General features: G+C 40.6%; 1 protein-coding gene across 3 annotated transcripts in view; it reads right to left on the reverse strand.

Annotated features, from left to right (window-relative positions):
- The window catches only part of si:dkey-71h2.2 (low density lipoprotein receptor adapter protein 1), a 191,705-nt gene that overhangs the window by 99,240 nt on the left and 65,060 nt on the right, over positions 1-27,405 (reverse strand). For all 3 annotated transcript variants that reach the window (XM_039749477.1, XM_039749474.1, XM_039749475.1), the window contains exons 2-4: positions 24,820-24,962; positions 19,215-19,327; positions 1,952-2,066 (exon numbers count right to left, since the gene is read on the reverse strand). In XM_039749477.1, coding sequence (XP_039605411.1) covers positions 1,952-2,066; positions 19,215-19,327; positions 24,820-24,962 — 371 coding nt within the window. The remainder of the gene's footprint in view (positions 1-1,951; positions 2,067-19,214; positions 19,328-24,819; positions 24,963-27,405) is intronic.

Here is a 27,405-nt window from a genome sequence, read left to right on the forward strand (position 1 = left end):
GAAGCACATAGCGATTAACAGCTGGGTCGGTTTTAAGATGACGTTTATGATGGTCTATTTTAATGATAAAGTAAACTACAAGAATTAAAGAGGACATTTCAAGATTAAAGCCAAAATTTCCACTTTAATCACAAAATACACCTTAATTTTTTTCTCTGTAGATCAAATACGCCACTGTACATTCTGATGCTGTTGTGAAGGTGTAAAAAAAATAAAATAAAAACTAAAGACGACACAGGGGATTGCATGTGAGACCTGGGGATGGGGAATATGCAACGCTTGAATATAAAGACACCACTAATGCATTTGTATGTCGGCATTTTGCTTCACCACATCGAACCATTCATCAAACATTGCAGCAGGCCCATCGATCCCGTAGGATTCCCAAAGCATCTTTCTGTCACACATTGGTAGTAAACAGAGAATCTGACGTCACATTCCAACTTGATCACACTGTACCCCCCAACTTTTTGCCGGTACTGCAACTCGCACATGCGTCGTGTTAATTTATGAGCACGTGTTCAGACGATGCATCAGATGAACGCTAGGAACACGTGGCAGCCATGATGCGTGCCCGTACACATTCTGAGCGTGAAGTATAAACAGGGCCCTTATATCAAACTGCAAGGAGAGCCGGCTTGCCGGACAGAACTAGTCACAGGATCTTCTCAGACACGACCGGTTACTACTCCTCCTACCTTCACCGATCTCCAACGGAAATATAAATGGGCAGAAACGTTTCAAACGTCCCTCGTACTATTCCATCTAGCCACTCTAATGTAAATGCCTGACTGAGAGCTCTGGAGATGGTCCTCCTTCTGACAGGCTCTCCCATCACACCAGAGGACTTCTGAAGTTCTATTAGAGTGACCATTGGGCCACTTAAAATGTATCGTGTCATTACAATGGGGAATATGTGACACCGGTCATCCATCTGACCGAAGGCCCTTTTTGGCTGGTTACTAAGTTTGGTCAGATGGACAACAATAGGAAGAGTTCCGATGGTTCCAAACATCTTCCATTTTTAAAATTCTTAAGGTCACTGTACTCCTGGGGCCACTCAAAGCTTTACACGTTTTTGAATCCTTTTGTCCTGATCTTTGCCTGACCACAATTTGATTGCGGAGATCTACTGAGAAATTCTTTACAGCTCAGTTTTCGTCCTGACATGCAATATGAATTATGGGACCTTCTATACACAGGAACACATTGGTGCTTTTCTAAACGATGTCCAATCAATTCATTTTGCCACAGGTGGGCTCCAATCAAGTTCTAGAAACATTTCAAGGAGAAATAAAGCAAACGAGAGGCACCTGAGCAGAATCTGGGCCATAGCGCAAAGGGTTTTGAATGCTTCTAGGAATGAGAATTCAATTCAATTTTTAGAATTTTTGGAAAAATTGGCAAACCTCTTCGCAAACATCACTCAATTTGTCATTCTTTGTTTCTGAGTGAAGACTAATGGTGAAAAATATATTTTTACTCCATTTAAAATTAAAAGTACAACACAATAAAGTGTGCACAAAGTGAAGGGAGTTGATTTCTTTCAGAATCCACTGTAAAGCTGAAAACATTAGGCCATAAATGCACATAATACTGTATATAAATACTAAACAGTTAGAAATAAAAATATTTAAAACACAAAGATAAAAATAAAAAACACTTCAAATAAGACCCTACATGAGGCAGAGACACAATCCTGGCTAAACCGGAGCGCTCACCCCCTGGGGTCAGGCCTGTCTGTACACACTGGGACAGGTGAAAGGTGCCAGGCCTTTGAGAAAAAATCACAGCATCAATTGTATGCTGCAGATGGTGTTGTGGAATGGCTAAGGAAGGCGTCCCAAATATCTTTTTATTTATTCAAAGCATTCCTCATCTTCACTGTGACTTTAATTGCAGATTTTAAACCGGGCAGTTGTAAGCAGTGATAGCTCTTTTTTGTACTTACAATCTTTTTTTTGGGGCACAGAAAAGCATGGCACTCCAGGGTCTCATTAGACTGGCTCTGAGCAACATAAGCAAACACTTTATCTTGAGCCTTGTCGGCGGTGCAGTATGAAATCCTGAAAGACAGAAGTGGGAAAAGCAGGGCATTCATTACAGTTAATCACTGCTCCGGAAAGGCACAATAACTTGTAGGCATTTTTTCTTAAATTCCCAGGTGATCTATAAGGAAGCATAAGAACTGATGATAGATATAAGTAACCAATTAGTCCACTTAGAATAAGAAGATAAAAGTTTTTCACTTTCATATTAGCAGCTTGTGTGGCCTGTGATGGAACTTGCAAACAGATGGAAAATTCAGATTAATCGCAAGGGGGAACGAGATAGATAGATAGATAGATAGATAGATAGATAGATAGATAGATAGATAGATAGATAGATAGATAGATAGATAGATAGATAGATAGACAGATAGATAGATAGATAGATAGATAGATAGATAGATATTAGTACATTAGAACATTAGAACAATCTAGACGAGAACAGGCCATTCTGCCCAACAAAGCTCGCCAGTCCTATTCACTTGTTTCCTCCAAGAAAACATCAAGTCGAGTTTTGAAAGTCCCTAACGTCTTACTGTCTACCACACTACTTGGTAGCTTATTCCAAGTGTCTATCGTTCTTTGTGTAAAGAAAAACTTCCTAATGTTTGTGCGAAATTTACCCTTAACAAGTTTCCAACTGTGTCCCCGTGTTCTTGATGAACTCATTTTAAAATACAAGTCTCGATCCACTGTACTAATTCCCTTCATAATTTTAAACACTTCAATCATGTCACCTCTTAATCTTCTTTTGCTTAAACTGTAAAGGCTCAGCTCTTTTAATCTTTCCTCATAATTCAACCCCTGTAGACCTGGAATCAGCCTAGTCGCTCTTCTCTGGACATTTTCTTATGCTGTTATGTCCTTTTTGTAGCCTGGAGACCAAAACTGCACACAGTACTCCAGATGAGGCCTCACCAGTGTATTATAAAGGTTGAGCAGAACCTCCATGGACTTGTACTCCACAGATCAAGGCGCTATATAACCTGACATTCTGTTAGCCTTCTTAATGGCTTCTGAACACTGTTGGGAAGTTGATAGCTTGGAGTCCACTATGACTCCTAATATCCTTCTCATAAGGTGTACTCTCGATTTTCCGACCGCCCATTGTGTATTCAAACCTAATATTTTTACTTCCTATTTGTAATACTTTACATTTACTGACATTAAATTTCATCTGCCACAAATCTGCCCAAGCCTGTCTGCTATCCAAGTTCTTCTGTGATGATATAACGGATTCCAAATTATCTGCTAATCCACCTATCTTGGTATCATCTGCAAACTTAACCAGCTTGTTACTTATATTCCTATCTAAATCATTTATATATATTAAAAATAGCAACGGCCCTAACACTGACCCCTGCTGGTCACCACTCTTAACATCGGCCAGTTCTGATGAGGTTCCTCGCACCATCACCCTCTGCTTCCTGTGTTTGAGCCAATTTTTCCCCCATCTAAAAACATCACCCTGAACTCCCACTTCTTTTAACTTGATGCCCAACCTCTCATGTGGCACCTTATCAAATGCTTTCTGAAAGTCCAGATAAATAATATCATAAGCTCCACTTTGATCGTATGCTTTTGTTGCCTCCTCATAGAATTCCAACATGTTAGTAAAACACGACCTCCCTCTTCTGAACCCATGATAGATAGATAGATAGATAGATAGATAGATAGATAGATAGATAGATAGATAGATAGATAGATAGATAGATAGATAGATAGATAGATAGATATACACACTATGTTTTGAACAAAAAGAGTTGTGGGTCTCAGGAACAAACTACCAAGACCTGTAGTTGAAGCAGAAACCTTGATCAACCTTTAAGAATAATCTGGATGAGATTTGGGGACATCTTAGCTATTAGCTGAACAAACAGGCTTGATGGACTGAATGGTCTCCTCTCATTTGTCAAATTTCTTATGTTCTTATATTCTAATGCACACAAGGATGTCCTAAAGTCCTCAGTGTTAGTGTGTCAGAGAGAAGATGTGCAGCACAGTTTATAATTGCACTGAGTTCTGTTTTAATGCTCTCCCTGACAACTACCGCCAGAGTTGTCAGATCTTCCAGGAGAGTGCCAGTATTAAATATATATATATATATATATATATATATATATATATATATATATATATATATATATATATATATAATAATATATATATATATATATTGTGTAAAGCGTACCCCCAGACACAGACAGACCGACACCAGACTGTCCAAAACACACTTCTTTATTAACTGTGTGAGCACCACAATGTCTGCAAGCACCAACTCTCTTCCTTTGTCTTCTTCTTTTCTTCTTCTTCTTTCTCTTTCTCTTTCATTGACCTCCTGTCCTCCTCACAAGCTTCATCTCCTTCCTCCTAATTCTGGCTCGTCTACTGGAGGGAGGCTTCCCCTTTTATTATGACCCGACAGAGCCCCAGGTGCTCCCCTTGACATCACTTCCTGGTGTGGTGGAAGTGTCAGGAAAGCACCTGGAAGCACTCCGGTGTCCTTGTAATTAGTTCCGGCAGCACTATTTATATATATACAGTGGTACCTTAAGATACAAGTGCCCCAACGTATGAGTTTTTTGAGATATGAGCCGTCACTAGGTCGATTTTTTGCCTTGAGTTACGAGCCAAAATTCGAAATACGAGCCATCAAAGAGCTTGTCGCCGCACATTCCGAGGAACTGACGACAGAGGAGTTGACGGAACTACAGACACAGCAACATATGGAGGTTATGCAGGAGATCGGTATCACAAAGGAGCCATAGGCGGAGGAGGTTATCTCTTCAAGTGAGATAAAGGAAGTGTTGGCAATGTGGGAAAAAGTTTTGAACTTTAAAGAAAAGAAACAACCTGAAAAATTTACAACTGATCGTGCAGCGGCGTTATTTATTGACACTTGCCTAACTGATTTCAGAGACATTCTAAAGGGGAGGACTAAACAAAGCTCCTTGGACAGGTTTCTATTAAAACGCCTTGAGAATGAAAGTGACGAAAGCCTGATTGATTGCAGTTATTGCTGCTAAGGGTGGCCCAACCAGTTATTAGGTTCAGGGGGCAATTACTTTTTCACACAGGGCCATGTAGGTTTGGATTTTTTCTCCTAAATAATAAAAACCATCATTTAAAAACTGCATTTTGTGTTTACTTGTGTTATATCTGACTAATGGTTAAATGTGTTTGATGATCAGAAACATTTTGTGTGACAAACATGCAAAAGAATAAGAAATCAGGAAGGGGGCAAATAGTTTTTCACACCACTGTATATATATATATATATATATATATATATATATATATATATATATATATATATATATACAGATTTTAAAACTCCAGATTTAAAAAAGGCTCCTTCATGTGAAAAATATTTTAAATTGTGTCACACACGTGCATTTAAGAGTAAACCTCACTGTTCGTTTGATTGCAATTACACTAATACTTTTTCTTCCTCCCTCTACAGAAGAGATGATTGATGGACTGCTCTCCGATGACATCACTTTTGGTTTCTGGTCTACTGAGCCCAACCTTTCCTGTCTTGGGAAGATGGAGGTAAAGAATTTAGGTGTAACTGTTGACTCTGACCTGGGTTTTAAATCACATATTAATCAAATTACTAGGACAGCATTTTTTTAACTTATAGCAAATATATCAAAAGTTAGACCTCTTATAACATTGCAAGATGCTGAGAAATTAGTTTATGCTTTTGTTTCCAGTCAAGTAGATTACTGTAACGCACTCCTCTCAGGACCACCCAAAAAAGACATCAGTCGATTGCAATGAATGCGGAATGGAGCTGCTAGAAACTTAACTGGGAAAAGAAAATCTGAGCACATCACCCCAGCATTAGTGTCATTACACTGGTTACCGGTGCCATTTAGAATTGACTTTAAAATACTGCTGATGGTTTACAAAGCCATCAATAATCTGCTCCATCTTGTTTTTCAGAATGTCTGTCACCTTACAACACTCCAAATCTTAACTTTCGATCTTCAAATGAGGGTCTGCTTAGAATTCCAAGAGCTAAACTTAAAAGAAGTGGTGAGGTGGGTGGCCTTCTGCTGTTATGCACCTCAAATCTGGAATAGCTGACTGATAGGAATTCACCAGGCTGATACGGTGAAGCACTTTAATAAACTGCTAAAAACTCATTATTGTAACATGGCTTTCTCAGAGTTTCATCTTAGTTTAATCCTGATGCTCCATCCATCCATCCATTTTCTAACCCGCTGAATCCGAATACAGGGTCACAAGGGTCTGCTGGAGCCAATCCCAGCCAACACAGGGCACAAGGCAGGAACCAATCCTGGGCAGGGTGCCAACCCACCGCAGGACACACACAAACACACCCACACACCAAGCACACACTAGGGCCAATGTAGAATCGCCAATCCACCTAACCTGCATGTCTTTGGATTGCGGGAGGAAACCGGAGCGCCCGGAGGAAACCCACGCAGACACGGGAGAACATGCAACTCCACGCAGGGAGGACCCGGGAAGCGAACCCGGGTCTCCTAACTGCGAGGCAGCAGCGCTACCACTGCGCCACCGTGCTGCCCCCCTGATGCTCTGTATATTCAATTAATTATCATTATTACTCATGGTGGCTTCAAAATCGGTACTAACCCCTACTCTCTCTTCGGTTTTCTGTGGTGGTGACCTGCGCCACCACCACCTGATCAAAGCACCGTGATGTCCCTCCATTGATGGATTAAAGTCCAGAAGTCCACATGACCGTCATCATCAAGTTCATCCATGTGAACCCTGAATACCATGAGGACTAATTGAGGTTGTTGATGTTAGGTAGAATGCCTAGAGGGGGCTGGGTGGTCTCGTGGCCTCAGAACCCCTACAGATTTTATTTTTTTCTCCAGCCGTCTGGAGTTTTTTTTCTGTTCTCCCTGGCCCTCGGACGTTACTTTTATTCTATGTTAATTAGTGTTCCCTTATTTTAATTCTTATTTCTTTTGTCTTCTTTTCTCTTTCTTCATCATGTAAAGAACTTTGAGCTCCATCATTTGTATGAAAATGTGCGATAGAAATAAATGCTGTTGTTGTTTTCTGCCACCCTTAAAACCACCTACTCTGCAAAAATGAATCTTTTCATGTTATCTGTTTTTTCAAATTTGTGACATTTACAATATATAGGGTTCATTTAGGTAAACCACACTCTCATAATATTTTTTGTGTTTATTTTTTTCCAAAGGTTACATTTATTAACCAGCTGTTGATTATGAATTGAATCAATTATAGTTAATGATGACATTTTGAGTGCAGAATCTGTTGTATAAATCCAGATTCAGCTCCTTTACTTGAGGCCTTGCCTGATGGTTCTATCTCACTCTATGAATCACACAATGGAGGCCAAGCAGTGGACTTGGAGTGATTTTTTTAGTTATGTATTTTGAATATCACCAAAAGGTCTAGATAATTTAATATCCTTTGTGTCATGATCTAGCTTTTTCTTTTTCATTTTTTTATAGTTGTCCTTAGCCACTAAAACAGAGTATCTTGGACGTCAAGGAATTCTGTTGTTAAATTTACTGAGTCTTGGATGCGTTTTTCACAACATTTAAAGCAGAGTACATGCACTCACAATAACATTTTGTGTTTGTTTTACATAACTGCAATGATTTTACAAGACAGAACAACATGGGGTATAAAACGCATGATGTCATTACTGTGATGGTGTAAAGTTAAGAGTTGTGCACTACCAGGTTGTCCAAGTTTCGGGATTCATTATGAAAAAGACTTACGAGTTCAGTTTGTTTCTTGAAAAGTTTCAAAATCTTTTTGGTCTGTGACTAAAATTTATGTCTCTTGTTTTGACCCAGTTAAGTGAATTATTCAGGCTTTTGATCTTCTTGCCCTGTTCTATCACTACAATTTTTTTTCTTAAATTCATAGTTTTGTTTATTACATTTCTGAAGGACGTTGGTCCAATTACTAAAACCACTGTTGCCGCCTTACACAGTCTGTATACTTTGAGGTCCTAATGTTAGACATCAGAACTAAATGAAGCATAGTTTTATTATTAACTAGCAAAATACCCGCGCTTCACAGCCGAGAAGTAGTGTGTTAAAGCAGTTATGAAAAAGAAAAGGAAACACTTTAAAAATAACGTAACATGATTGTCAATGTAATTGTTGTAGGCTTATTTTAGTATTGAATTTGATGATTGTAAAGAGTTTAATTTATGATTGTAAATGTTGTGTATGCGAAATGCTCAGTTTTAGACAGCGGACATGCGGAAAAAGGAATGGGGACCGGGGGCAGCCCTTGTGCGTCTCTGCCATGAAATAAATTGTCTGTTAACGGAAATAAGGAATGAAATCGCCTAAAGAAGAGGTCAGTGTCCAAAAGTTCTTTACAGTATAATGGTGAGAACTGCAGAAAAGAAGACATTATTTTCTAAAGTTCGTTACGGGGCACGGAGCGAAATGAAACATACTTAACGTTTGTAAGTACAGTGCAAAGGATGGGAAATTTGGGCTTCCTACATATATTGGAAGTCACAGAAATAGTGATAGATAGATAGATAGATAGATAGATAGATAGATAGATACTTTATTAATATTATAATATTATAATATTAAATAATTAAGGGGAAATTCACATAATCCAGCAGCAGTATACTGATACAAAAAACAATATTAAATTAAAGAGTAATAAAAATGCAGGTAAAAACAGACAATAACTTTGAATAATGTTAACGTTTTCACCCCCGTGTGGAACTGAAGAGTCGCATAGTGTGGGGGAGGAACGATCTCCTCAGTCTGTCGCTGAAGCTGCTCCTCTGTCTGGAGATGATCCTGTTCAGTGGATGCAGTGGATTCTCCATGATTGGTGAGGAGGGGTTTCCCCTATCTATATAAACAGTTTAGGGGGTAAACCCATTTCCTCCTTTGGGTGTTGCAATAGGACATGAAATATACCTAACCTAACATACCTAAGTACACTGCAAGGAATGAGTATGCAAAATTTCAGCTTCCCACCTATATGGAAAGTGGGAGAATAAGTGAGGAGTTAGTGAGGGATTTGCCTTTTATATGGATAGAGTGCCTTACTTTTATTCCAAGTCTTAAGTGTTATGTATTACTGCGAATTTATGTGAATGTATGTGCATTTTATTTTACATTATTGTTTCTCTTGTCTCTGTATTATTATTTTCCTATTTTTTATGTTATTTCTGTCGATTTTTTTTATTTTAAATAACCTTTGGCTATTTAAGAGAAGGCCCAGAAGCCATAGATCATTTGTTTTTGGTGGAGCTCTTTAAGTATCCCGATTTGATTATTCTTACTCTGTATAAAATAATTTTTTTGGGGAATTATTTGCTGTAGATTGCCTTCTAAGCCAATCCCTTTGACATTATTTGCCCTTTTGAGCTTTTTATTGTGCATTTCTACCTTAAATCAACCTTCAATTCTTTGTTTTCCCTTTTACGGGTTTACGGTCATCCCTTCTCTTGTGGGACTTTTTGAACATGTTGTCCTGTTTCTTCAGCTTCCCATTTTCAGAGTGTGCTCTGGCTGAAGCCAGGAGGCAGTATTTGGGGTCTGGCTAGGTTAACATGTGCTTCTTCTGAGGAGGGAAGTGTAAATCCTGGACTGAGTTTTGTGGAGCTTTTCAGAGGCTTTAGTACCCACCTCAGAAGAAGCTCCATTTCATGACGGTAAATTTATCAGGAACGTTTGACCTTAGATATTAATTATAATGCAATAATCATATTGGGTGACTTTAATAGTCACATTAATGTGGAAACTGACACTTTCATTTCTCTCCGTGATTGCCTCTGTGGGACGTCTCCAGATTGTCAAAGGTTGTATACATTCTTGTAATCAAGATTTAATAATTACCTCTTTGATTAACTTTGACTTGCTCCTTCCCTTGTTAACAAACCTTTAATTAAGATCAAAGTAATGAAGAAATTAACTAAATATAATATTTCATTATTTATTGGCATTACAAAAATCTCAAACCTGAGGTTGGAAACTAGTAATAGAAATGAGCAGTCTGTCATGGTTGGCTGCTGTCCATTCCTACCACCACATGACGCTTTCCATTGTTTTACCTATCTATCTATCTATCTATCTATCTATCTATCTATCTATCTATCTATCTATCTATCTATCTATCTATTATATAGTGCCTTTCATATCTATCTATCTATCTATCTATTATATAGTGCCTTTTTATCTATCTATCTATGTTATATAGTGCCTTTCATATCTATCTATCTATCTATCTATCTATCTATCTGTTATATAGTGATTTTCATATAATCTATCTATCTATTATATAGTGCCTTTCACATCTGTCTATCTATCTATCTATCTATCTAATGCAATACTGAATTATTTTTTTGTATACTATTTATGCATTATTATTATTCTTATCTAGTTTAAATTTCTTTTTCTTTGCATGTAATTACTTCTTTGAATTCTTTAAAGACACTTTAAGCTACTTCCTTTGTATAAAAATGTGCTATAGAAATTACTAATAATTAATTAATAAGTGTTGCTGTCGTCAAATGTCTTATTTTCTTCTGCACTTTGATTATCAGATTTAAGCTTGGCTCACGTTCACCCGCTCTGGTTACTGTTTTCCTCTCTGTTTCTATTTCACCGCAGACATAACAACAACATGGCCATGAAAACCAAAAGCCCACAAGGATGTTTTTGTCTCCTGTGTTATAAAATCAACAACAAAATGGAAGGGTGAGGAAGTTACTAAAATGCCACAATAAATTTTATAATGAGAAAAATCACAAAGAGTAAAAGAACAATGTATAAGGAAAGTAAATGCTACCATGATATGTGTACACCAGTTCATGTGAATTATATACCAATTTCCAAATGTAGTATTTCTTTTCAGAGAAAATCATGAAGTCGTAGGTTGATGTCAAGATGCAACATGCCAGCTCAGGCCAGGGTGTAACACAGGCTGGCTGGATTGTTTTAAAGGAATCGAGAGCAAAAACTTAACAGGAGGCACTGAGAGAGACCGCCGAAGACTGCGCCGCTGTTGTATCCTAGCAAGTCGCTATTTGTTCTCACCATTCTGCAGTCTATTGATTAAAAAGACATGAACTTAATCCCAGAATAGCCCGGAGTGTATCCATTTTATTACATTGGAATGAAATGGTGCACAGTTATGAAACTCTGGGGCTGTGTCAATAGTTGAACTTCTGATTTACATCATTGGAAAACATGTGATTAATTAAAATGGAAACTTACAATATACACACTAGCAGCCATTGCTCGGGGTCAATGAATTCCCTGTAATTGGTCCTATGCATTTTTAGGCATTAATTCATTTGCTTTTAAATTAGGGTAGGAAGAAATGCCCCTTATGAGCAAAGGAGAGGATTAGAATTAATTAACTATTCACTTCAAAAAGATCTGCCGTATAATTATGCTCGCTAGTGTCGGGGGAACAAGAGCTCAAAGCACATCTCCGGTTAGCCAGATAGAGCAATCAGAACCATCTCATCAAAAATGCTTCAGATACTGTGTGGTTTAAAGGCCATCTCTGAGCTACATGTAGTCTGTGGAAAAAAAAAAGAATGAAATATGCATAAACAGATTTTGTGTTAACTAAAAAGTATGCTGCAGGCGCATGGGCAGTCATTAATGGGTGTGACTCTCGGGCCTGGACGCTCTTTGTTTATCAGTTTGGACATTAAATGTTACACTAATTGGCCGTCCCTTAATGGCCCCTACTTGAGTCTGAGTGGAGGGGGTTTGCCTTGTGACGGACTAATGTCGTGTCCAGAGTGGTTTCATGCCCAGTGCTGCTGGGATAGGCTCTGGCCCCCTGTGATCCTGATTTGGATTAAGCAGAATTAAATTAATATTCCATCCAAAAATATATTTTTTTTAAACAATGGCAAATCAAAAAGGAAAGGCAATTTGAAAATAATGTGGAAACTGCAACGGGTAGAAGCTCCCCGGGGTGCAGCAGTGCCTTGATTTTCCCACAGTGCCTCATGAGAGTAGGAGTCTGGCACAGCCTTGTTGGGTTCCATGGGTGATGCCAGGGGGAGCTGCCAGGGACTGCAAAGCCCTACTTTGTCGGGCTTCCGCTTCACCCAGAAGTGCTTTTGGACTGCGCTAATGGGGCATTGGAAGTACCCCCAGGTGCAGGATAAAAGAAGCCCCCTGCCATCGCTTCAGAAGCAAGACTCGGAAGGGAGAGGACGATGCACCCCGGGAGGAGTGGAGGCAGAAGACACAGAGAGATAGAGAGAAAGAAGAGAAGAGAAAAGAAGAGAAGGCAAAGACTTGTGCTTGCTACTTTACTATTTTCTTATTTGTGCTGTGCAGGTGGGAAATTAAAAGGAAACGTTTTCCACAAGAAAAATAAAAAACACAAGTTGCTGATTGTGCCCAGTGTCTGGATGTGTAGGGTTTGGGGATCTGGTTCTCCCCCTGCAGGCCACAGTATCTATCTATCTATCTATCTATCTATCTATCTATCTATCTATCTATCTATCTATCTATCTATCTATCTATCTATCTATCTATTCAATGAGGTTATCAGAAATAAACTTGATGCATAAGGATTAAAAGTTAAGACGGAAGCAAAAAAACTGAGGGGTAACCGTTGACTGTAACCTGAATTTTAAATCACATGTTCATCAGACCACTAGGACAGCATTTTTTCACTTAAGAAACATAGCAAAAGTTAGACCTCTTATATCATTGAAAGATGCTGAGAAATTAATTCACGCTTTTGTTTTCAGTCGACTAGATTACTGTAACGCACTCCTCTCAGGACCACCCAAAAAAGACATAAATCACTTGCAACGAGTGCAGAATGCGGCTGCTAGAATCTTAACTAGGAAAAGAAAATCCGAACACATTTCTCCAGTTTTGATGTCACTACACTGGTTGCCTGTGTCATTTAAAATTGACTTTAAAATACTGCTTATGGTTTATAAAGCCTTAAATAATCTCGCTCCATCTTATATATCAGAGTGTCTGACATCTTATATTCCAAATCGTAACATCAGATCCTCAAATGAGTGTCTCCTTAGAATTCCAAAAGCTAAACTTAAAAGAAGTGGTGAGGCGGGCGGCCTTCTGCTGTTATGCACCTAAAATCTGGAATAGCCTGCCAATAGGAAATCGCCAGGCTGATACGGTGGAGCACTTTAAAACACTGCTGAAAACACATTACTTTAACATGGCCTTCTCCTAACTTCACTTTAACTTAATACTGATACTCTATATGTTCAATTCATCACAATAACTATTCATGGTGGCTCTAAAATCTGTACTGACCCCAACTCTCTCTTCCGTTTCTTTTTCCGGATTCTTTGTGGTGGCAGCCTGTACCACCACCACCTACTCAAAGCATCAGGATGCACCAACATTGATGGACTGAAAGCCAGAAGTCTACGTGACCATCATCATCCATGAAAACCCTAAATACAAAGAGGACTGTTTGACTTATGTTAGGTAGATTGACCAGAGGGGACTGGGCGGTCTCGTGGTCTGGAACCCCTACAGATTTTATTTTTTTTCTCCAGCCGACTGGAGTTTTTTTTTTTCTGTCCACCCTGGCCATTGGACCTTACTCTTATTCTATGTTAATTAATGTTGACTTATGTTTATTTTTTATTGTGTCTTCTATTTTTCTATTCTTCATTTTGTAAAGCACTTTGATTTTTGTATGAAAATGTGCTATATAAATAAATGTTGATCTATCTATCTATCTATCTATCTATCTATCTATCTATCTATCTATTATGTTTTTTGAGAAGTAAGGAGAAGGTTTGCTTAATGCCCGTTGCTCTGCCACAGGTGTTAAACTGTCCAGCTTTACTCCTACAATACAGCCTGCCTTCTTAACAAGTTTGTCCAGGCGTGAGGCATCTTTCATCTTTATGCTGCATCCCCAGCACACCACTGCGTAGAAGAGGGCACTCGCCACAACCGTCTGATAGAACATTTGTAGCATCTTACTGCAGATGTTGAAGGATGCCAACCTTCTCAGAAAGTATAGTTGGCTCTGACCTTTTTTACGTAGAGCATCAGTATTGGCAGTCCAGTCCAATTTGTCATCCAGCTGCACTCCCAGATATTTATAAGTCTATTTATAAGCACCCTCTGCACAGTCACCTCTGATGATCATGGGGTCCATGAGGGGCCTGGGCCTCCTAAACTCCACCACCAGCTCCTTGGTTTTGCTGGTGTTAAGATGTAAGTGGTTTGAGTCGCACCATTTAACAAAGTCTTTGATTAACTTTCTCTACTCCTCCTCCCTCCCACTCCTGATGCAGCCCACCATAGCAGTGTCATCAGTGAACTTGTGCACGTGGCAGGACTCCGAGTCATATTGGAAGTCTGATGTATATAGATTGAACAGGACCGGAGAAAGTACAGTCCCCCGGCCCTGTATTGCTGCACACAATGTCAGACCTGCAGTTCCCAAGACGCACATATTGAGGTCTGTCTGTAAGATAGTCCACGATCAATGGCACCAGGTGTGAGTCTACTCCCATCTCAGTCAGCTTGTCTCAGAGGTTGGATGGTGTCGAAGGCGCTAGAGAAGTCCAAAAACATAATTCTTACAGCAGGTCCAGGTGGCAGAGGGATCAGTGTAGCATATAGATGATGGTATCCTCCGCTCCCACCTTCTCCTGGTATGCAAACTGCAGAGGGTCGAGGGCATGGCAGACCTGTGGCCTCACGTGGTGAAGCAGTAGCCGCTCCATGGTCTTCATCAGATGTGATGTCAGAGCAGGCCGGAAGTCATTCAGCTCACTAGGATGTGATACCTTTGAGACTGGGGTGATACAAGATGTTTTCCAAAGCCTTGGGACTCTCCCCTGTTCCAGGCTCAGGTTGAAGATGCGCTGTAGAGGACTCCCCAGTTCCAACGCACAGGCCTTCAGAAGTCTTGGCGATACTCCATCTGGACCCACCGCTTTGCTGGCACGAAGTGCCGGCCCTGAGGGGACTGGGTGGTCTCATGGTCTGGACTCCCTACAGATTTTATTTTTTTGTTTTTTCTGTCCCCCCTGGCCATTGGACCTTACTCTTATCCGATGTTAATTAATGTTGACTTATTTTGTTTTCTTATTGTGTCTTTTATTTTTCTATTCTTTATTATGTAAAGCACTTTGAGCTACTGTTTGTATGAAAATGTGCTATAGAAATAAATGTTGTTGTTGTTGTTCTCAGCTCTCTGCTTACATGGGCTGCTGTAATTGTGAGTGGGGATGTCTCACCTATGCTGGTATCAGCAGAAGGATGGTTGGAGGATGCAGTACTCCGAGGTGAGAGTGGGGTAGGGTGATCAAACCTATTAAAGAAGTTGTTCATTTGGTTTGCTCTCTCCACGTCTGTCTCGATGGCAGCACCCCGCTTCGAACTGCAGCTGCAGGTAATATCGTTTACCTAAGCATTTCCTTTTTATTACGCAAATAGGCCATCTGTTTCTGTTTTGTGAACGTGTCAGATGGACCATAAAGAAGGAAAGGCCATTTTTCCTGTGTCTAATAGACGCGTTCATAAAGAGGAAATTGTCCTCAGTCAGCTTACTGCACCCTGTCTTAACAGATGCCAGCATGAATAACCTGCCGTTATAGCAAAACAGCTTTGTCAGCTTTTAATCCTTAGTAGCTTGCAAGCATTTAATCTTTCTTTCACACTTTCATATCTATCTATCTATCTATCTATCTATCTATCTATCTATCTATCTATCTATCTATCTATCTATCTATCTATCTATCTATCTATCTCAATACTGATGCTCTGTGCAAGAGAGGACAGAACCGACAATAAGATGCTGCGGATGTTCAATCAGACGGTTGTGGCGAGCGCCCTCTTCTGTGTGGTGGTGAGCTGGGGAGGCAGCATAACGAAGAGGGACGCCTCACGCCTGGACAAACTGGTGAGGAAGGCAGGCTCTATTGTAGGCACAGAGTTGGACAGTTTGACATCCGCGGCAGAGCGACGGGCGCTGAGCAGACTCCTGTCAATCATGGAGAATCAACTGAACAGGATCATCTCCAGACAGAGGAGCAGCTTCACGACAGACAGACTGCTGTTACCATCCTGCTCCACTGACAGACTGAGGAGACCCCACACTATGAGACTCTTCAATTCCACCCGGGGGGTAAACGTTAACATTATACAAAGCTATTGTCTGTTATACCTGCATTGTTATTACTCTTTAATTTAATATTGTCCTTTATCAGTATGCTGCTGCTGGAGTATGTGAATTTCCCCTTGGGATTAATAAAGTATCTACACACACACACCAAGCACACACTAGGGACAATTTAGCATCGCCAATGCACCCAACCTGCATGTCTTTGGACTGTGGGAGGTAACCGGACCTCCCAAGGGAAACCCACGCAGATACGGGGAGAACATGCAAAAACTCACTCTGGGAAGCGAGCCCAGGTCTCCTAACTGCGAGGGAGCAGCCACTGTCCAAGATATCCATCCATCCATTATCCAATCTGCTATATCCTAACTACAGGGTCACGGGGGTCTGCTGGAGCCAATCACAGCTAACAGAGGGCTTAAGGTAGGAAACAAACCCCGGGCAGGGTGCCAGCCCACCGCAGGGTGCACACACACACACCAAGCACACACTAGGGACAATTGAGGATCACCAGTGCACCTAACCTGCCTGTCTTTGGACTGTGGGAGGAAACCCACGCAGACACGGGGAGAACATGCAAACTCTACGCATGGAGGACCCGGGAAGTGAACCCAGGTCTCCTAACTACGAGGCAGCAGCACTACCCACTATCTCAATGAAAATTTAACTGTCTAGACAAAAGGAAAAAGTGTGTCACATTTCAACAAAATCACTCCGCGAGAGGCTGAGTTGTTTCATATGGACAGACAGACAGACCAACAGACAGACCTGGCTATTGCAGTAATTGCTTTACTCACATGATATGCGAACGCCCATTAAAACCATCATACCTTGCCTGGCACTGTTACTGAGTTCTCGCCATGTTCTGAAAAAAGTCCTCAACAGATCCTTGTTATAAAATGCCCTCAGAGAAAGGCAGAGACGATTCTTTTCAAATAAGGATCAGGAAATGAAACATCAGTCAGAATTCAAGCAAACTTTCTAACCAAAAAAGTCAGTCCTACCTTTTTGCCAAAACCAAATACAGAAAACAAAAAATTTTGTCAAAAAAGAAAAACGATTTTTAATAACCTCTCAGACAGCCTTGGACTCACAATCCCTCCTAACCCATTAACAGCTGTGTTTGGGGTTCTTCCAGAAGTGTTTAAAGTGGAGAAAGACAAACAAATTGTGATGGCATTCACTACACTTTTGACACGCTGACTCATTCTGATAAACTGGAAGAACCCAAACTCTCCTCTTTTAAGTCAGTGGGAAACTGATGTGTTATACTATTTAAAATTGGAAAAAATCAAATACTCAGTTAGAGGATCTGTACAGACTTTTTTCAAAACATGGCAGTATCTAATAAGTAATATTTTAAAATAAGTTCATAAAGCACAGAGAATTTATTAACTTAGGTATGTTTACAAGCCTTAAATTTTACGGCTCGCTTGCTCTCTCTCTCAGGGGTGGGGATCGATCTGTTCTTAACTCAATTTTTCTTTTTGTAAAAACTTAATTGCTTTGTATGGATTGTAATAAAATTAATAAAAAGAAAAAACGAAAAACGAATAGGCTAGACACCAGATCAAAAGAAAAGCAAAGTATAGTGGAACTTCGGGTCACGGACAACTCGGACCACGTACAAATCGGGTTACGACCAAAAAGTTAGCCAAACTTTTGCTTCTGTTCACGACCACACACTCGGGTGACGAACAAGCCAGTTTCCCTTTCCGGTTCGTACGCGCCGAGGATTTCCGCACGTGTTCAGTTGTTCTCATTCAGACGTGTGCATTCGCTGTGATCTCTGTTTTGTGTGCTTTTGCATTCATTTTACAATTAACCATGGCCTCTAAGCAAGTGAAGAGTGGTAGTGATGGTGAGAAGAAAGGTTTAAAGAAAATTGAAATCGAATTAAAGAAAGAAATTATTGAAAAGTATAAGCGTGGCGTTCGTGTTACTGATCTTCCCGCCGAGTACATGAAGTCAAAATCTACGATTTCGACTGTTCTAAAGCAGAAAGAGGCCATTAAAGCAGCTGATGTTGCAATAGGAGTTACAGTGTGAACCAGGCAGAGGCCTCAAGTGCTGGAAGAGGTGGAAAAACTAGTGTGGCTGAAGGAGAAGCAACTTGCAGGGGATAGCGTAAGTGAAGCGATCATATGCGAGAAAGACAGGAAGATTCATAGCGATTTGCTGCAAGGTTAGTTTTCTTGGTTGTTTATGGTTAGTTTTTGTATTAATTACGGATTTTTTAAATTTTCATTTTTTTCCCTGTGCTTAAAACTCATTAAAAAAAACGAGCGGTTCATAAGGCTGTAGCGTGAACTCCTGCAAAGTTAGTTTTCTCTGTTCAAGGTTTTCTCAGTGTTATTCAGTGTTTTTATATTTAGCTTACTATTACGCTGTGCATTCTATGGCATAATTAACTGTTTTTGTGCTTAAAAATCTTTAAAAAAAAAAATATTTACATACAGCTCGTACGGTCCGAAACGGATTAACAGTATTTACATACAATCCTATGGGGGGAAATTAGTTCGGGTTGCGACCAGAGTTTTGGAACAAATTACGGTTGTGACCCGAGGTTCCACTGTACATACTGTAAGGTGTTGTTATCCAAATCTCGGATGAACCGAGAGCGGTAACATTTGCTGCTGATGTCATAATTTGCGACCTCTGACCTCAGTACTATAACAATGGCATAGCAATCACACCACAAAATGTTAGCCTTTAAATGAGTCCTTTTGAGTCCACTAGGTTTAAGACACCTTCATATTTTGTAACAAATAACATTCCTGCTTTACTCAATGAGTAAAGGTTTCTAGTTTCAGCTCCTTGCTTTGTTCCTGATCATCATTTTGTGTAACACCCAAAAAGAAAATGCCAATCCAACTATCAGAAAAACGTCTTTTTTGATGTTTGTTTTTACCTTGTTGGACTTAGACAAAAAGGTGCCACACATTCAAAGAACGCGCCCCTTAATTAGATGTTCCCTATTAAGGAGCCTTTGGTCGGAAAAACTGCTGTGCGTTGTCATTCTGAGACATTAGCCATACGCACCTGTATATTGAGACGTTTTCAATGAGATCGTTCGTTTCTGTGTCAGTTTGGATTATCCCCTTTGGAGACACTGTTAAGGTCACTTTCCGGAACTTTTTGGCACTGGCTCTTGCCTGTCAAGGAAAACAAATATTTGCATTAGTAAAAGAAATAGAAAGTAAACACTATGAGATACAAGTGGTTAAGTACTTAAACAGATCGTTAAAAATGATTCTGCCCCAACAATTTCCAGTGGCGACTTGCGGTTCCTTCACTCAGCCACACTCTCTGTACCCCAGGCGGTAAGACAGAGCAACAAGGCAAGCTACGGGAGCAAACAATAAACTTTTCTGTGGTCATTGTCATCTTCAGGGTGGCACTGTGGCACAGTGGGTAGAGCTGCTGCCTCGCAGTTAGGAGACCTGGGTTCGATTCCCGGGTCCTCCCTACGTGGAGTCTGCATGTTCTCCCCGTGTCTGTGTGGGTTTCCTCCCACAGTCCAAAGACATGCAGCTTAGGGGGATTGGTGAATTTTCCTTGGTGTGTGTGTGTGCCCCCTGCGGTGGAATGGCGCCCTGCCCGGGGTTTGTTTCATCCCTGGCGCCCTGTGTTGACTGGGATTGCCTCCAGCAGACCCCCCGTGACCCTGTTGTTAGGATATAGATGAATGGAGGTCTATTTTCAAATGTTTTTCTAAGGAGGTTAAAGCACATGAAATATAAAAAAAAAAAAAAAATATAGCACATTAAACTTCATGGCTCTCACTTTGCACTCTTTTCTGTCAGGACAGACTCCATTCACCCCCATGACCATGAACTGAATCAATTTGGGTATGTTCATATACTACTACTACTACTACTTGTGTACCAAAAAAATAAAATAGAAAGTTGTGAACTTCACTTCATGTGGATGCTGCAGATCGCTGTGCATACATTTGCATTTTACTGGCACATTTCAATTTATAAATTACGCATCATATAAGTGATACTCAGATGGCATCTGGGGACTTCCAGTACTGGAATGAAATTCTAATTGATTTAATTTGGTAATGAGCTAATTATTCAATTACGATGCACTAGCAGAGCGAATATCTGCACACGCTGTTGCTCGCCAAGGACTTTCTGGTGACTAATGATATGCAGGAACTCAGGAGAGCCAAACAAAACATTTCTATCCTTAGAATTAAAGCAACCTTTCCAAGGTTCACAGACATTAGAACATTAGAATAATCTAAAAAGCCATTCAGCCCAACAAAGCTCGCCAGTCCGATCCACTTAATTTCTCCAAAATAACATCATAACATAACATAGCATAACGCCCTTGACCCTCTGCAGTTCGCATACCAGGAGAAGGTGGGAGCAGAGGATGCCATCATCTATATGCTATACCGATCCTTCTCCTACTTGGACAGAGGCAGTGGTTCAGTAAGAATGATGTTTCTGAACTTCTCTAGCACCTTAAACACCATCCAGCCTCTGCTCCTTAGGGACAACCTGACAGAGATGGGAGTAGATTCATACCTGGTGCCATGGATTGTGGACTATCTTACAGACAGACCTCAGTATGTGCGTCTCGGGAACTGCAGGTATGACATTGTGGTCAGCAGCACAGGACTGGACTTTCTCTGGCCCTGTTCAGCCAACATACATCAGACTTCCAATACAACTCGGAGTCCTGCCACGTGCAAAAGTTCACTGACGACACTGCTATGGTGGGCTGCATCAGGAGTGGGCAGGAGGAGGAGTACAGGAACCTAATCAAGGACTTTGTTAAATGGTGCGACTCAAATCACCTACAACTGAACACCAGCAAAACCAAGGAGCTGGTGGTGGATTTTAGGAGGCCCAGGCCCTTCATGGACCCCGTGATCATCAGAGGTGACTGTGCAGAGGGTACAGACCTATAAATACCTGGGAGTGCAGCTGGATGATGCATTGGACTGGACTGCCAATACTGATGCTCTGTGCAAGAGAGGACAGAGCCGACTATACGTCATTAGAAGGTTGGTGTCCTTCAAAATCTGCAGTAAGATGCTGCAGATGTTCTATCAGACGGTTGTGGTGAGCGCCCTCTTCTATGTGGTGGGGAGGCAGCATAAGGAAGAGGGACACCTCACGCCTGGACAAACTGGTGAGGAAGGCAGGCTCTATTGTAGGCACAGAGCTGGACAGTTTGACATCCGTGGCAGAGCGGCGGGCGCTGAGCAGACTCCTGTCAATCATGGAGATTATTTATCTATCTATCTATCTATCTATCTATCTATCTATCTATCTATCTATCATATAGTGCCTTTCATATCCATCTATCTATCTATCTATGGGGGACATGACAGGTACTGTGTGCTGTGGAGGGGGGTGAACTGGTGCTCAACTGGGAATGAAAAATAATGGTGAGCATCAACATGTTTTTTTATTAATGTGTGGAGTAGGAGGAGTGTAAAGGGGGAGTAGTGGTGGTTGTCTGATATATACCTTTTTGTTTTATCTTGAATATTGGAATTGTTTGTCTTTTGACTGTGTATATTGTTAATGTTCATAATAAAGGTCATTTTAAAAATAATATCTATCTATCTATCTATTTATCTATCCATCAAGTCGAGTTTTGAAAGTCCCTAAAGTCCTACTGTCCACTACACTACTTGGTAGCTTATTCCATGTGTTTGGTTCTCTGTGTGAAGAAAAACTTCCAAATGTTTGTGTGAAATTCAGTTCTAGCAAACGCTCTCTTTGATTTGTTCTTCAGTTAAATTAGGATTCTGATTTTGCAACATTTTTTCTACTTAAGAGTTCAGTCTTGTGACTACGGTTTTGATGTACTATAGTCCTGACACCGGGAAGGTGACAGAAAATTTTTAAATACAGGACCAGAAGAAGAGATGAGAGAGAAAAGAATTGCAACTTTGAAATCAATAAAGAACAATCATCAAAAATCCAAAATCACAGTTGAAAAATACATAGAGTTGAAGATGTTAGCAAGTGAATGAAATAAATGAATGCACATTGTTCTTTTGTTATTTTTACGTAAACTCAGATGCAAACGTGGCTATCAAGATGACCTTTTAACCTTTCACCAATTGACACATCAAAGTCATGACCTCTCAGGCCACACCCCTTGCAACTCTGCCTTCAGTCATAATGACGAGACTCACTGAATGGCGGCGCCCAAAAACAAAAAAAACAAGATGGCATCACAGAAATATGTTGTGGGTAAGATCCTCAAAATCAGAATTCCCAGGTATAAAAATTCCTGAATAAACAGATACAATCGCCAAGATCCTGTCAAGAGAGGTCAGAAAAATGGAAATCATAGCAATATAACTTTGACTAAAAGTCTCTTTCTCGACGTGTAAGGCAGTCCTTTGCTTTGCAGAACTATGAGACCTAGTGGTGAGAAAGAAAACTGCATGTATTTTTCTAGCGCTTATTTCCAAGTTAGAATTTGTGTTCTTTTTGCCTTCTTTTATCCTGTTTGCTTTCTCAAAGCCTCAGAACTATTTGAACGCAGCCTGTACTATTTACTTCTACTGCTGAAAAGTAAATTTTATACTTAACAATATTGTTTAATAAAATTGAAAAGTTTTTGTTAAACAAAAAAGTAATGAATTGTCACACATAATGCTTGTAGTATTTTAGCGTGCATTCTTGCTTTGTTTCATCTGTTTTTCCGTGGCCTGTAAAGTTCTTTTGGAGTTCAGCCATTCGTTGGATTGAACTTATTGCTATTACACCACGTGGAAAAGATACAAGATAATTACAGTAAATTTTCTGATCACACCACCCACCTTTAATGATCTGTCTCACCTCATGTCCTGCCCCAGCTTACCATACCAGAACCAGTCCTCACATACACTACAAGTTCATCTAGCGTTTAATGCTGTGCCTGTCATTTGTTAGTATTCTTGGTCTCAATCTTCCATTTTGTTTTCTAATCATGTTTTTTGTCTTTTCTTGATCCTTTGTACAGAGCAAGCCAAAATGAAGTACCACATTTCTCAAGTTGGGGTGGGGGGTCCTTTGATAGGCAATCCCTTGTAGTTTTGAGTCGTCAACACGTCTTGGTCTGATGTACACCATGCTTTCATTGTCGAAGCGTTTTAATAAAAAAAAAAAAACGAATCCATCATCACTGCGCAACACACTTTCCGAACATACTTCAGTATTCCTCCTAACGGTGACGTCCCAAATTGGAAGACAATTCTTTAGTGGGTGGTTAACTTTCAGAGACTACTATAAATCCCTTTATACTACTGAGTTTAAAGAAGACAATACACCATCTAATGCATTTCTGGATACATTACAGATACCACAAATAGACGCTATTAGTGTGGAGGAACTTGATAAACCTCTGGCGTTATCAGAATTACTAGATGCTATAAAGTCACTCCAAGGCGGAAAAGCAGCAGGCCCTGACGGGTACTCTGCAGAGTTTTACAAGAAATTCTCCGCTCAGCTAGCTCCCCTCCTATTAGCAACATTTACAGAAGCCAGTACTTCAGTATTCCTCCTAACGGTGACGTCCCAAATTGGAAGACAATTCTTTAGTGGGTGGCTACATTTAGAAAGATGGGAACGAGACTGAACAGCAAATCTCCAGGCCGTCCTCAGACTGTGTGAATGCCTGAAAACATCCAAGCTGTAAGGACGTCCATATTGCAGTCTCCTAGATGTTCAGCGCACTTCTCCCTTAGGCATTTCCAACACATCTTTAGTTTTCCATGAGGACCTTAATTTCCATCCATATAAAATGATGGCAGTGCAGGAACTCACTGAGAGAGACCGGGAGAGCCGTAGAGAGTTGTGTGCCAACATTCTGCAAACCGCTCATCGAGATGCCGTCGTCATGTGACGTCAGTGACGAGGCACAATTCCATTTGAATGGTTGTGTAAACAAGCAAAACTTTTGCTATTGGGCTGAAACCAACCCTCGTGAACTTCATCAGAGACCCCTGCACAGTGAGCACATGTGTTACAGTTTGGTGTGCCGTTGCAGAATTTGCCATTGTAGGCCCTTACTTTTTTGGGGAGGGTCACCGTCACTTCAGAACGTTACATTGAAATGCTAGAGAACAGGAAGAAATGGAGATGGATGTGGTGGATGCCTGGTTTTCAACAGGATGGAGCAACAGCTCAAATGGCATGAAGATCCATGCAAGTTTTGTGGGAGATGTTTCAGGGGAAGCTGATTTCCCTGCGTGCCAATGTCGAGTGGCCTTCACGATCACCTGATCTCACTCCATGAGATTTCTATCAAAGTGAAAGGTATAAACACACCGACCTCAAAACCCTGAAGCCCTTAAGGATGCTATTCACCACGAAAATTGTCACTATTTGCCTAGAAATGGCCGAACGAGTCATGCTAGTGTTTAGAAATCATCTCAACGAGTGTATTGCTAATGATGGCCACCACCTTGAAGACATCCTTTTTAAAAGACAGTGAAAACAATCCATTTATTGTGTCGTCATGAAATGTATTTTATCTTGTAGTGTTTTTGTAGGATAAACATTCGAAATGTGGTACTTCTTTTTGGCTCACCCTGTATTAAATACATTTCTGTCTTATCAACAGCACCAGACCATCATGAATCCTGTTCACTGGTACGTCTTGTCATCTCAGTTGAAACACTCACCGTTGACACTATCCTCCTGATTGCAGCTGATGCCATCTCTTCACCTTTTGGTTGCTCCACCAGCGTCATCCCAAGGTATTTCACATTGAACACCATCCCTTCCAGTAGGGTTTCCTTGGTATCTGTCCAGTTCTCTGGAAGCTCTAGAAGTAAAGGTACAACAAGGTGTTAAACAAAGGGGCTGTGTGAAACCTTGGCACATAATGCAATAATGAGACTGCATCTGGAGTGCAGTTCTGGACACAACGCTACAAGAATGACATAGCAGCACTTGTAGCTTTGCAGAGGAGAGCAACCAGGAGTATCCCAGGACTTGAGGGTGTGTCATACTGTGAGAAACTCGGAGAATTTGTAAAAATGTGAGGTCTGAATACACAATTGGAGGTCTGGAAATCAAAAGTCCACCAAATGAGAAGGACTTAGGAGTTGTACTGTACTGGACACGATCAACTGCCAAACGGCGTTCAGAAGCAATTAAGAAGAAGGCTAACATAATGTCAGGTTATATAGCACCTTGATGTGTGAGGCCTCATCTGGAGTGCTGTGTGCAGTTTTGGTCAGCAGGCTACAAAATGGACATAACAGCACTAGAAAAAGTCCAGAGAAGAGCGACTAGGCTGATTCCAGGGCTGAAGGGGATCAGTTATGAGGAAAGACAAAAAGAACCAAGCCTTTTCAAAAGATTAAGAGGTGACATGACTGAAGTGTTTAAAATTATGAAGGATATTACTCAAGTGGATCAAGACGGTGACTTTAAAATGAGTTCATCAAGAAGGACTTAGGAGTTGTAGTTGACTCGACACAATCAATGTCCAGACAGTGTTCAGAAGTCATTAAGAAGGCTAACAGAATGTCAGGTTATTTAGCGCTCTGATGTTTGCAGTACAAGTCACAGGAGGTTCTGCTCAGTCTTTATAACACACTGGTGAGGCCTCATGTGGAGTACTGGGTGTAGTTTTAGTCTCCAGGCTACAGAAAGGACATAACAGCACGAGAAAAGGTCCAGAGAAGAGCGACTGGGCTGATTAGAGGACTATAGGGGATGAGTTATGAGGAAAGACAAAAAGAGCCGAGCCTTTTCAGGAGATTAAGAGGTGAACTGACTGAAGTGTTTAAAATTATGAAAGGAATTACTGAAGTGGATCGAGATGGTGACTTTAAAATTAGTTCATCAGGAACACAGGGACACAGTTAGAAACTTGTGAAGGGTAAATTTCACACAAACATTAGGAAGTTTTTCTTCACACAGAGAACCACAGACACTCGGAATAAGTGACCAAGTAGTGTGATAGACAACAGGACGTTAGGGACTTTCAAAACTCAACTTGATGTTATTTTAGAGGAATTAATTGGATTGGACTGGCGATCTTTGTTGGGCTCAATGGCCTGTTCTCATCCAGATAGTTCTAATGTTCTAATTAAACCTGTTTAGTCTGAGTAGAGGTGACCCCCTAGGGACTTAATCTGGGTCTTTAAAATCCTCAATGTAATTTATAAAGTAGATCCTATCAACTTAACTCTTTCAGGGCTAATGTCGACTTTTGTCGAAAGGAGGAGTTCACGATGATAATCAACTGTGAACTGTGACAAAACCCCCTGTTACGTTTTAGTTGGACTCTCGTTGCTAGAAGGAAAGTTAGATTCATTGATTTGACCGAGATTCCCTGCACTCTCGTGAGTAGCAAGGTGAACACCACGGCAAAAATGGCACTGACATCTGGCGAGAGATCAAAGCGGACGTGTGAATCAAAATACTCCATGGACGAAGTTGTTGCCTATTATCATCTCTGAACTGGACTATGACTGACAATACAAGCGATCGAAGATGAATGTGAGGTTCCAGCTTCAGCTGATCGGTCCCCAGTTAGTCGTGGTACTGACAATGTTTAACAGGGAGGACTGCCTCTTAACAATGATAAGAGGTAGAAACCAGATTTCAATGTACTGCGACCGTGTCTCAGCCACTTAAAGACAGCCTGGCAGCAAGCAAGCCGCACGTTCTTGGCAAACTGGCAGCCACCGCATGCAACAGACGTTTAATGTTGACTTCTGAGTGAAGCCATTGCTTTTTGGAAAAAATATTCAGCCCTCAAAGAGTTAAAGTAGAATTCTTTCAACCTGAGGGTGGATCAGATACTTGAGGACAGCAGTGAAAATTAAGGGAGAGTGCATTTAAGACTGAAGATAAGGTGGCACTTCTCTAAGGTGAGTTTTTGGGACTAGCAAAACATATCATTGAAGCAGAAACCTTGAGGACATCTAAGAAAGAGACATTGGGACAGCTTAGCTATTAGCTAAATAAACGCGCTTGATGGCCTGAATGGTCTCCTCTCATTTGTCAAATTTATTATGTTCTTATGCTCTTATGTAACACCCAGCTGCCACTCAAACAAGAAAGTCTTCTTTATTAATACCCCTTCTACTCCTAATAATCTACCAAAAATTGATGTTGTATAACGGGGTGCCCAATACATCGATCGCTATCGACCGGTAGATCGGAAAGGGAGTGCAAGTACAGTAGATCGCGTTGCATTCAAAAAAAATTTTTTCAAACGTTAGTCTATCACATATCCTCCCTATAGCATT

Source organism: Polypterus senegalus, chromosome 3, assembly GCF_016835505.1.
Source record: "Polypterus senegalus isolate Bchr_013 chromosome 3, ASM1683550v1, whole genome shotgun sequence".
Classification (NCBI taxonomy): Eukaryota; Metazoa; Chordata; class Cladistia; order Polypteriformes; family Polypteridae; genus Polypterus; species Polypterus senegalus.